Source organism: Rhinopithecus roxellana, chromosome 12 (genome assembly GCF_007565055.1).
Source record: "Rhinopithecus roxellana isolate Shanxi Qingling chromosome 12, ASM756505v1, whole genome shotgun sequence".
Lineage (NCBI taxonomy): Eukaryota > Metazoa > Chordata > Mammalia > Primates > Cercopithecidae > Rhinopithecus > Rhinopithecus roxellana.
Window position 1 is genome coordinate 46,311,724 of NC_044560.1, and position 13,243 is coordinate 46,324,966.

Below are 13,243 nucleotides of genomic sequence, written 5' to 3' on the forward strand. Positions count from 1 at the left end.
GGCTCACTGCAACCTCCGTTTCCTGGGTTCAAGCAGTTCTCCTCTCTCAGCCTCCTGAATAGCTGGGATTACAGGTGCCCTCCACCATGTCCAACTAATTTTTGTGTATTTTCAGTAGAGGTGGGGTTTCACCATGTTTGCCAGGTTGGTCTCAAACTCTTGGCTTCAAGTGATCCACCTGCCTTGGCCTCCCAAAGTGCTAGGATTACAGGCGTGAACCATGGCGCCTGGCCTATTTCTTGTTATTTGAATATTCCCTGATTCCCCATAGTTATGAAGTTGCATTGATTAGGAAGAGCCATCATAACAAGAAAATGGCCATTAATGTAATTAGCTAATGTAATTATTGATTTATTAACTAGCATGTATAAACACTTGGGTGTTAGTCCTGATTATTAGGTGTATACCCAACAATGCAGCATAAATATAATAGGTTCACTGACTCTTCAGCAGATAATGATTTTAATATAAAATGAGTAAAAGAGAATATTGGAGAAAAAATTAAAACCCTTGAGTCTTTTTCAAAATTATGATTGCCAGCCTGGGCAGCATGACAAAACCCCATGTCTACCAAAAATAAAACAATTAGCTAGGTGTGGTGGCATGCACCTGTGATCCCAGCTGCTAGGGAGGCTGAGTTGGGAGGATTGCTTGAGCCTGGGAGGCAGAGGTTGCAGTGAGCCAAGATCATGCCACTGCACTCCGGCCTGGGTAACAGAGCAAGACCTTGTCTCAAAAATAAAAATAAAAATAAAAAATAAATTACTACGATTGAATTGCAAAGATAAACCTAAGATGAAGGACATCATAGTATGGTATAACACAATTCTGTCAGAAAAATTATGCTTTCAGCCAAAAGAGAAAAGCTAACATTTGATTCATTATTTTTGTCTCTGGCAATTTGTGACATGAGTTTTGCTCTAACTATAAGATAATAAATTTATGATCATACTTTTTGTTTCTAGGATTCCTATCTAATCAATTATTTCTTTCACTATTTACATTGAAATGATTATCTCAGTTTTAAAATATATTTACTTTATGGCTTTTTTCTAAGACTGACTTTTCGCCTCTAGATTTTAATATTGCATGGTTAGTAATAATAATGTTTTGAGGATCTCCTGCTTAATAAAATTTCATTAGGGAAACTTCTCTTTAGAGGAATTATGAAGGCCTATTATTATTATTACTTATATAATTAAATCCCTTAATGTTTGATGATATGAGACAAATTTGGCTTGTACCAAGTTCTTAAAACATGCTTTCTAAGTAAGTATTTTTATAGCAAATGTATTTAAAATAAAATTGTTTTATTTTCTTTAAAAGTGGATACCAATGCTTCAGAATGGACGGTTGAAGACTGGCCAGTTTTGCTTACCAGTCTCGCTGGAGAAACCACCACAGGCTTATTCTGTACTGTCTCCTGAGGTCAGTATCTCCCATGTTGACATTCTCCAGATTGAATTAAATGGGTTTTTTACTATAAATATGTTTTTACCAAGCAAACTCTTGCCATTTCTTCTACTTAAAGTTGATAGATCATGAAGGAAAAGTATTTTCCCCCATGATTAAAATTCTTTTACATAAAACTTAGAAGCTTTTATCCTGTTTTTAAATTTAAATTTAAATATCCTCATTTTAAAAGCAAAATAATACATGGAATGAAAACTCAAAAGATCATTTTGGAGAATTTTCATACTGTAACATGAGAAGCTTCTTTAAATAAATGAATATTTCTTTTTTTTTTTAGTAGACTGTTAACATTTCACTAAAAGACTGGAGGAAGAAAAACATTTAAATTAATTTTTTAGAATCTTTTTTGTAATTGATGATTGTGTGAATGAAAACAAAGTTGCTGTGAACCTGTAATACAAGAAATATTGGCAACTTTGATGATTACATATGTGATTTGAAAGCCTCGTAACACAAACATTGGAAAAATCTCAATCAAGAATCAGTAGCCACTGTTCATAAACCAAAGTTACTCTTGAGAGAAACACAGTGGTTGTCAGTGTCTCTTAATGATTTTGAATATAACTGCTGTAAATGTTACTCTAAAATATGTCTTGTGAATATTGTCCTGGTGACATTTGTTTTCAGAATACAATTCAAAATGTATTCACAAATAAATTTGTATGTATTTTTATTTTTTAAAAACGATTCAAGACTTTTGCTCTGATCTTATTTCTCACAGTTCTCTGTCACTCACTTTGCCCTAGCCACATAGCACAGAGCCTCTGCTGTTCCTCACACATGAAAAGTGCATTTCCATTTCAGGCCCTTTGCTCTCCCCTCTGCTGGCAGTGCTCTGTTGCAAAGCCTGTTTCTTCATTTTACTCAGACCTCCACTCAAATATCACCTCACCAAGGAAGTTGTCTATGATTATTCTAAATAGCAGCCTCTCCCACTTTATCTGTTTATTTTTCCTCATATCATTTATCATTGACTTTATATTTAAAATGTTTTTTGTTTATTCTCTGTAGAGTATAAACACCATGAGGGTAGGAACTTTGTCTGTCTTGCTCATTGCTGTCTACAAGTATTGAGAACAGTATTTGGCATGTCATAGACAGTCAATATGTATTTATTAGATTAATGAATAAAGACAATAGAGTAAGAAATATGACTCTCCCTCAGCCCAGTCTTTCATTCATTTTTCCAGGGACACATCTTTTCAGGATGACTTTTTCGTGTGACTTTGTTATACAGAAAGGTGGCCTTTTGTCAGAGAGTATTGTATTTCAAAGGAGATGTTTTAAAAGAAAATATATTTTTGTTGAAGTTAAGGATTTGTTTTTACTTAATTGCAGTGCAAGTTCAGCTTTCTAAAGGAAGACTCATGATTTTCTTCTAGCTACCATGCTATATATGCTCACAGATCAAGAATATGGTGATAATTTGGATTTGACTATAGACATAAAATATAGACTGCTTGACATATGAAATAAGCCACCTGATTAAGAGCCAAAACTTTTTTAAACAGTTGACCCTTAAACAACATGGCGGTAAGGGGTAACATCCCTCCTCCCTAGCATGCACTTGAAAATCCACATATAACTTTTGACTCCCTAAAAACTTAAGTACTAATATAATAGTTTACTGTTGACTGAAAGCCTTACCAGTAACATAAACAGTTAATTAGCATGTATTTTGTATGTTAAATGTATTATATACCGTATTCTTAAAATAAAGTGATATAGAGAAAAGAAAATGTTCTTAAGAAAATTGTAAGGCACAGAAAATATATTTACTATCCCTCAGTAGAAGTGGATCATCATAAAGGTCTTCATCCTCATTGTCTTCATGTTGGGTCGGCTGAGGAGGAGGAGGAAGAGTAGGGATTGGTCTTGCTGTCTTAGAGGTGGCAGAGGTAGAAGAGGTGGAAGGGGAAGCAGGCACATTTGGTGTAACTTTACAGAAATACATCATAATTTCTGTCTGACATTTTTGCTTTTTCATTCCTCTAAAAATGTTTCCAGAGCAGGATGCAGTGGCACACCTGTAATCCCAGCTTCTTGAGAGGATCACTTGAGTTCAGGAGTTTGAGGCTGCACTTTGCTGTGGTTGTGCCTTTGAATAGCCAGTGCCCTTCAGCCTGAGCAACATAGCAAGACCCCATCTCTTTTGAGAAAGTGTTTCTGGCCAGGCATGGTGGCTCATGCCTGTAATCCCAGCACTTTGGGAGGCTGAGGTGGGCAGATCACCTGAGGTCAGGAGTTCAAGAACAGCCTTGCTAACATGGCGAAACCCCTTCTCTACTAAAAACATAAAAAATTAACCAGGTGTGGTGGCGGGCACCTGTAATCTCAGCTACTTGTGAGGCTAAGGCACAAGAATCGCTTGAACCCGGGAGGCGGAGGTTGACAGTGAACCGAGATTGTGCCATTGCACTCCAGCCTGGGCGACAGAGTAAGACTCTCTCTCAATATAAAAAAAAGGAAAAAAAATTCCTATGTGGTGCCAATGTTTATTCCATCATTTGTTTTAGTTTCAGTGCCCTTAGCACAGATGGGTCCATGTTTTAAAAGAAGTCGAAAGCAGTCTTGAATAACCCTTCTGCCATGTTGTATAGTGTCAGTTTGTTTTCTGACACAGTTTCTTCTATGTTTTCTGCCTCAATGTCTGGCACTGGTTTAGAAGCACTCATCTCCATCAGTTCATTTTCTATTAATTCCTCCAGTCTGGTGTCTATGAGCTCATGAATTTCTCCTTGGAAATCTTTACCCCTCTTTTTTTTTTTCTTTTTTGCCGTATCCACAATTTATTTCATGATTTTCTTAATTGGCTCTGTCATGAAGTCTGTGAAGTCATGACAACCTCTGGACAGTTTTCTACAGCAAGAATTTATTGTTTTGGGCTTGATGGCTTTTGTTACAGCAATGATAGCATTTTCAGTGGTATAATCCTTCCAGACTTTAATGATGTTCTATTTATTGGGGTTCTCTTCATAGCATTCACACTCCTTTCCATAGAGTGCCATGTGTGATCAATCTTAAAGATCCTTATGACTCCCAATCTAGAGGTTGAATCAGAAACATGGCATTTGGGGGCAGGTAGAAGACTCTGATGCCTTCTGTGTTGAACTCATGGGGCTCTGGGTGGCCAATGGCATTTTCTAATATCAAAGTAACTTTAAAATGCAGTTCCTTACAGCCAAGGTACTTCCTGACTCCTCCCCTTTTTCGTAGTCTTCTTCCTTGTAACTGTATAAAATTAGGGTTTTTAAAAATTATGGTAAAAATGCTTGGTGTGGTGACTGATACCTATAATCCCAGTGCCTTAGAAGGCTGAGGAGGGAGGATCCCTTGAAGCCAGGAGTTTGAGTTTACTGTGAGCTGTGATTGCACCACTGCACTCCAGCCTGGGTGACTGAACCAGAACCCATCTCTTCAAAATAAATAAAAATGTTATGGTAAAAATATATATAACATAAAGTTTATCATTTTAATTTTAAGTGTATATTTCTGTAGCCTTAAGTATATTCAGTGTCCTGTAAACAAGCCTTTTAAAACTACTTTTAAAACGAAATATTTGTATGCCAAAATACAACATTATTTACTTTATTTTATGAATTTAACAAAAAGCTTATCATGTGATATATAATCCTCTGGGACTTGGTTTTTTTCATTCAACATTGTATTACTAAGATTTAGTGTTTCTGGTATATATAGTTCCTATTTCATTCACTTTCTCTGCTTTATAATATTTTTCAGTTCTTGCCTCTTTGAAACCCATTCTCACAAAATAAAGCAATTTTAAAATTAAAATTAGGTGGTTTCATTCTATTGCTTATGATCAAATAAAACATTTCTCTGGCTTTTTCTTGCACATAGACATAATCCAAGTATTTTTTCCCATGGCCTACAAATCTCTGAATGATTTGGTCTTTTCCACTTCTCCAACATCATTTTCTACAATCATTACTACATCCCTTTCTCTCTGCACTGACAGCTTCTTCCAAGCTTTTTTCTGCCTCCAGCCCTTTGAATTTTCTCTTTCCTTTTCTTGATCTTGACATAGCTGAGTCCTTTTCTTTATTAAAATTGTAGACACAGCAGCATCTCATCAAAGAAGTCTTTCCTCACGGCATGAATTTGCAACCTTTCCCTCCTCCATGCTGCTGATACACTCTTTCTTTTTAATTCTATTTTATTTACTTGACAAAGTAGCCACAATCCAACTTTGTATATAGGTAATTGTGTAGGAGCAAGTTAAATCTTTATATACCAAATTGAACAAAGTTAGCTCTCAGAAGAGGTGTGGGATTATGAAAGGATTTTTGTTATTTTTTTAAAAATCTATATGCTTTTGAACAGCAATATAACATAATCTTCTAGGGCTTTAATCCTGGCTGCAACACTTAATTGTGTGATCCTGGGCAAGTTTCTTAATCTCTCTGCTATGGAACAAATTGTTTTCCCCCCAAAAAATCATATATTGAAGCCTAACCCTCAATGTGATGACATTTGGAGATGGGGTCTTTGGGAAGGAATTGGGTTTAGACAAGGTTACAATGGTGGGGCCTTCATAATGGGATTAGTGCCCTTGTAAGAAGAGACCAGAGAGCTTGACATCCCGTCTCCCCCAGTGTGGGTATACAAGCAAGAAGATGGCCATCTGCAACCCAGGGTGAGAACCCTCACCAGAAACTGACTATGCTGGCACCTTGATCTTGGATTTCTAGTTTCCAGAGAACAGTGGGAAAATAAATTTCTGTTGTTTAAGCCACGTAGTCTATGATATTTTGTTATGCAACCTGAACTGATGAATGCAGACTTTGGTACCAGGAAGTGGGGTGCTACTGTAATGTATTAGTACATTTTCACACTGCTGATAAAGACATACCCAAGACTGGGAAGAAAAAAGTTTAATTGGACTTATGGTTTCACTGCCTGGGGAAGCCTCAGAATCATGATGGGAGGTAAAAGGCACTTCTTACATGGTGGTGGCAAGAGAAAATGAGAAGGATGCAAAAGCGGAAACACCTGATAGAACCAACAGATCTCCTGAGGCTTATTCACTATCACAAGAATAGTATGGGGAAAACCACCCCCATGATTCAAATTCTCTTCCACCGGGTCCCTCCCACAACACATGGGAATCCTGGGAGTACAATTCAAGTTGAAATTTGGGTGGGGACATGGAACCAAACCATCTCATGTAATAAATACCTAAAAATATAGAAGTGACTTTGGAACTGAGTAATGGGTAGAGGATGGGAGAGTTTTGAGGTACATGGTAGAAATAAGGACATTAAGGGCAATTCTGGTGAGGTCTCATATAGAAATGAGGAACATGTTATTAGAAACTACAGGAAAAGTGATTGTTGTAATAAAGTAGCAAAGAACTTGGCTATACTGTGTTCTCATGTTTTGTGGAAGATAGAACGTGTGCTATTTGGATATTTGAAGAACTTTCTAGAGGTATTGAACATACAGCTTGGTTCCTCTTGACTGGTTACAGAAAATGTGATAGGAGAGAGTTGAATTGAAGAAGGAACTGTTAAAGGAACCAGAACTTGAAGGTTTAGAATATTTTTAGCCTATCCACATTGCAAAAATGAGAAAGCATGTTCTGAAGAGAACACCAAGTGTATGACTGGACTGCCACCTGATAAAGAGTTTATGGAATTATACAAGCAGAAGCACTGCCACTTTCAACTGAAGGGGAAGGAGATGGAGTGAAATGAAGGAAGGATGTTGGACTTTTTGGATTTGACAGGATATAGAGCTATTCAGCTGTCAACATGTACTGTTCTTGAAAATGAGGAGAAAATGACCCTGAAGGTGATTCAGAGATCATCAGGCCCATTGCCTTGGTTTCAACAGCCCAACAACCTCTGCCTGAAGCCTTGGGGGCAGAGTCATTTGGCAGAGCCTTAGGGCAAACCCCTGCTCATAGGAGCTCTGGGGGTAGACCCACACTAGACCTGTGGGGATGATGCTGTTGCCCCAGTGGTCCCAGAGGCAGAGCATGAAGCCAAAGAGCGTAATTCTTTAGAGACCTGAAATAAATCCCAACATATGGACAGCTAATTTTCAACAAGGGCACCAAGAGGATGTGATGAAGAAAGGATAGTCTCTTCAATAAATAGTGCTGGAAAAACTACATTTCCACATGCCAAGGAATGAAATTGGACCCTTATCTTACACCATTACATAAACATCAACTGAAAATGGAAAAAAGACCTAAACATAAGACCTGAAACTTTAAAATTCCTAGAAGAGAACATAGGAGGAAAAGTCCTTGGCATAGGCCTTGGCAATGATTTTTAGGATATCACACTAAAAGCTCAGACTACAAAGGCAAAAATAAATAAATGCGATGAAATAAAAACTAAAAAGCTTCTGTACAGTAAAAGAAATGAAACAACAGTCGGTGAATTGGGAAAAAATATTTGAAAACCACATATCTGTTAAGGGGTTAATATCCAAATTTTACAAATAACTCGTATAACTCAGTAGTAGAAAACCAATAACCTGATTTTAAAATGGACAAAAGACGTGAATAAACTTTCTCTAAAGAAGACAAAAATGGCCAAGAGGTGTATGAAAAGGTGCTCAAGATCGTTAATCATTAGGGAAATGCAAATCAAAACCTATGCAGTATCACCTTACCTCCATTAGTGTGGCCGTTATCAAAATGTCAAGAGATACAAATGTTGATGAGAGTGTGGAAAAAAAAAAAGAGAACCCTTGTACACTGCTGGTAAGAATGTATATTGATGCAGTTATCATGGAACACAGGATGGCGGTTTCTAAAGAAAAATAGAACTACCCTGTGACTCAGCAGTCCTCTTCTGGGCAAATACCTAAAGGAAATGAAATCACTATCTTATAAAGATATCTGCACTTCCATGTGTATTGTGGCATTATTCACAGTGGCAAAGATATGGAAACAACCTAAGTGTCTAACAGATGAGTAGATAAATTGTTATGTAGAGAGACATAAATACATATATAGTGATAGACATATACTATATATGAATATATAGTAATTGTTTTTTAATATATTCACACACACACAATGGAATATCAGTCAACTTTTAAAAAGAAGGAGATTATGCCATTAGCCACAGCATGGATGAACATGGAGGACATTATACTAAGTGAAATAAGCTAGACATAGAAATAAATATTAAATGATCTCACTCAGCATGAGGACTATAGTTAATAAAATTGCACTGTATTTGGTATTCTTAGCAGGTTTTACCTGCTCTTGCCACAACAAACAAAAAAATAAGTTAACTATGAAATTATGGATATGTTAATTTGCTTGACTGTAGTAGCCATTTTACTGTCTGTATATATCCCATAACATTGTGGTGTATATTAAACATATACAATATAATTTATTTAGAAAACAAAAACCAGTATTGTTTGAGCTTGAAGAGCTAATGGACCCTTAAGAGCCAATTCCTTGTTAGATTTTGGACTTTCTTGGGACCTGTCACCCCTTCTTTCCTCTTTCTCCTTTTTGGAATGGGAATGTCTATCCCATCCCTGTCTCACCATTGTATTTTGGAAGTACATCTCTGGTTTCACAATTTTTTTCTCATTGGGATATTGTAATTTTTGTTTATTTTCAGAGTTCATAATCTACTTAAGCAGCTGTGATCATTATATTTAATATCTTACAGGTTCCTCTACCTGGCATGAAATGGGTAGATAATCACAAAGGTGTTTTTAATGTTGAAGTTGTTGCTGTTTCATCTATCCATACACAAGTGAGTTTTAATAATTTTTATTATCAAATTTCACCTAAATAAATTGAATGTATTATCTAATATTTGTGATGTCAGTTTTGTTACTTGTCATAAATCTGTCATTGCTGTCAGATTTATGAGAATATATGTCAGTTAAAAACATGGAATATTTAGAAGATTTTTTTAAAAAGAATCAACAAAATGTCATTGAATGTCAACAAAAGCAAACATTTTATGTTTCAAAATGTCATTGACTTCATTTTAAATAGTTAATTGACTTGTTTTTTCTAAGTTTCTGGTACACAGCAGAATAATTAGAATTGAGAAACCATCATCAGCTCACTTTATTTGTCATAGACTTGGGTATTTCAGATGGAAAGAGTTTTTAGGGATCATTTGTTCCAAATTCCTTATTTTTGGAATATACCAAGTTCTAATGGGTTTTATACATACTCTTTCTCTGCCTGGAATGCTTTTCCTCCTGGTATTCATTTGACTTATGAATTAGAGTTTCGCTTCCTCTCAGAGAGGCCTTCCTTGGTTACTCTTTTAAACATAGCAGCCTCAGTACAGTATGTCCTCTTACTCTGCCCTTATTGCTGCCTATGCCCAGCTTCTCTGTTGCGCTTTGACTCTGTCACTCTGTGTGTATGTATATAACACACATAAATACACATTTGTTTATTGTTTCTTTCCCACATTAAATGGTAAGTTCCATGAGATCAGAGATGTTACCTGTTGAGGAAAGAGCTTTTCCTTCAACAACCTTACAGTGTAATATGGGAAAGGGTAAAATGTATAATAAAATTAGTACAGTGTTACATATATTAACTAAATTCTTTAAAGTACAGAGGGGAGAGTTATCTGTTCTGCTAGAGACTGAGCTGTTGCATTTGTAAGTAGGCATTTACTACACGGAGAAAGGGTGGGCAACTCAGATGATGAGTAGCAAGTACAGAGTTACAGTAGTCTAAGGACCATCAGGTAACCTGGTGTGAAAGTAGTTTTAAAGTGCGTAGGAAATCATGATGCATAAGGATAGAAGGCTGGTAATAGATTGTGAAGGACCGTGAATGCCATAGAGTCCAGGTAGATGGTAATTTCTACCCTAAATAGAGAACATGAGAGAAGTACTTTTCGGGCCATGCTAAGGGGAAGCAGTTATGGTGCCTGTGAATTTATTTTTGAACCTTTTGAGTTTGAAGTGCCTATGTACTTCAGATGGAGATGTCCTGTAGGTGGTTGTAATTAGTTTGAAGTTTGGGTTTGGAGATAACAGAATAAATGTGATAACTGAAACTGTATTGGTAAATGTGGTTTTCCATGGAGAATATGTAGAGTGAGAAGAAGCAAGTATTTAAAATGAAATTCAGGCTTCACTAACCTGTACAGGGAAAGGGTGGTGTGGAGGGCTTCCCAAAGCAGAATTCGCCAAGGGAAAAGGCTCATAGGGTGAAGTCCAGAGGAAACAAGAAATAAGCTTCCAAGAATCCTCTCCCAGTGGAATCAAGTGGGGCAAGTTGAAACAGCATGTGTGAAATGTTGTCTGCCACGGAAGTTCAGTACAGACTCAATTCCCAGGGTTTTTTACTAGGGGCTTGTCACATAGACACCCTTTGCCCAACATGTACCAAAATTCCACATTCCCAGAAGGAAAGTAGGTGTTCAGCTTATACCATATTGTTTGCACAGATGGTTTAGGCACAGTGAACCATCTCTGTCAATGGGAACCCCCCTGAAATCCAAGTTCCCAGTCATTAGCCCAAGGCCAAACTTGTAAACAGGGCTTTCAAAGAATAGCTGTCTTAAGCCCACTGTGTTAATTCTTTTCTGCACAGTGAGGTAGGGGAAAATAAGCAGACACAGCACCTGTATGCTGTCTTTGGGAAGAAAGTTGGTAGTATATAGATCTTACTTAGCAGTACACAGGTGGCTTCCAGTAAAAGAATGACTCCAGTATTATAAGATATGGCAGTGAGTTTGCCTTGTATCCAAAGGCTTTGGAGCTGAAAGACAATAAATTAATAATGGACAAAAGTGGGTTACTCATATGCCTGCCACAATAATTGAACTTCAAACTGATAAAGCAAACTAAAACTAAAAAAAAAGAAAAAAAACTCTTAATTAGTATCAGTAGTTTTCTTAACTAACTAATAGTATTTGAAGTGATCATTTTATAATAATAAATGAAAATAGATTTGTTTAATTGGAAACAATGTTTGTTTACCTATATGAACTTTTTAGTGTTATCAAGTAATATGACATGTTAGTGGTCCGTGGTCCTTTAGAATTGGGAAATGTATAAAGTTGTAAGTGCTTAGTGCTTTTGTTCATTCTTTGTTTTAGGATCCTTATCTTGACAAATTTTTTGCTCTGGTCAATGCACTGGATGAACACATGTTCCCAGTCCGAATTGGGGACATGCGAATCATGGAAAATAACTTAGAAAATGAATTGAAGAGCAGTATTTCAGCACTGAATTCATCCCAGTTGGAACCAGTGGTCCGATTTCTTCATCTTCTGCTAGATAAACTGATACTTTTAGTTGTTAGACCTCCTGTCATTGCTGGCCAAATAGGTAATTTACGTTTGTTTGGGGATGAGACATGAACTCTATAACTTGACATTTCTAAATTTTGTTTAAAAAAAAAAACCATGGTTTCTATTTGCTCTATATAAGGACTATATTTGATTTGAGGTGGAGGATGTTATTTACTTGTTTATAATGCCAGAAAGTGATAACTTTTATTTTATTTTTATAAAATGTGTCCTTTAGGCATATACTCAAATTATAGAAACAAATGTATTTATTTACCAAATATTTATTAAGCATTTACTATGTACCTGACACTGATAGACACTGTTCAAGGCATGGTTCCTGACTTTAAGATCTCACAGACTAGTTAAGAAAACAGGCAAACAGGTAAATCAAATCATGTTGTACTTTACAGGGTGTATAATCTACCTACTCTACATTTTCATTCATCTGCTATCCTCCACTTAATGTAGCTCTTCTTTCCTTCATTTGCTTAGTCTCTGTATTCTCTTTTTCTTTTTTATAATTCTGGAAGGAAAGATGTTTTTCATTCCCATCCTTTTTCAAGGTTTACTCCTTACTTTTTACTAACAGCTTTCACCCAAATCCTGCAGGGAAGTTGAACTTGAAAGAAATTTCAGCTAACCAGATAGAATTTTTATGTTTGACTAGTGGCACAAAGGAGAGGAGTATTCGATTAGTTGAGTTTTTTTTAGGGGAGACTTATAAGTAGAAATAATTCCTGGGCTGAGTAAAGATGAATAGGAGTCTGACAGGTTAACATTATTCCAAGGAGCTTAAACAGCATGAAACAGCATGTGCATAGTACGCAGACATAATGAACTCAGAATGAATTTGGGGAAGAATTGTAAGTAGTTATAAATTGGAGGATTGATTAGAGGTAATATGGAGAGTGGGAGATGAAGTTGGGTCTTCCACACTTTAGGAAATTGGGACTATTTTTCTGTAGGGAATAAATAGCCTTTGAAGGATTTGGTCTTAATTAGAGAAATAACATGACCAAGTTTGACTAGAAAAAGATGGCTGTGCTATGTAGAGATGAGTTAAAAGTGGGAAAACCTACAGGTGGGGAGACAAATTAGGAATCTTGCAGAATTTCATACAAAAAATGATGAGTTCCTGTAGGTGACAATGGGATGGAGAAGAGAGAATGGATTATGAGATCATAGAGTGTACAGTTACAGAAATTATAGAAGAAGAAGGTTTTAAGGAAAAAAAGGTTAGCATTGTTTTTTGTTGTAGATTATTTAAGTAAAATAATAGTAATAACAGTAATTGCAAACACTTGCATAGCATTTACTGTATACCAGGAATAGTGCTGTATGCTTTATTTACATTTGAGAGCCAAGATTCAAACTGGTTCCAGAGTCCCTCTCTTATCTAGTATACTTGAGAAATGTCTGCTTGTGAAATTACATCAGTAATTTTAGTCTAAGTGAAGGTAGAAACCAGATTACAGGGAGTTAAGAAGCAAATAGTA

General features: G+C 36.2%; 1 protein-coding gene across 4 annotated transcripts in view; it reads left to right on the top strand.

The window, feature by feature from the left end:
* DOCK7 (dedicator of cytokinesis 7) overlaps nucleotides 1-13,243 on the top strand; it is a 233,854-nt gene that overhangs the window by 109,468 nt on the left and 111,143 nt on the right. For all 4 annotated transcript variants that reach the window (XR_748766.2, XM_010370685.2, XM_010370687.2 and 1 more), the window contains 3 exons: nucleotides 1,327-1,428; nucleotides 9,141-9,227; nucleotides 11,553-11,784. Coding sequence is in view for 3 of the 4 variants with exons in the window: in XM_010370685.2 (XP_010368987.1) it covers nucleotides 1,327-1,428; nucleotides 9,141-9,227; nucleotides 11,553-11,784 (421 nt within the window). In the remaining variant the exon portion in view is untranslated. The remainder of the gene's footprint in view (nucleotides 1-1,326; nucleotides 1,429-9,140; nucleotides 9,228-11,552; nucleotides 11,785-13,243) is intronic.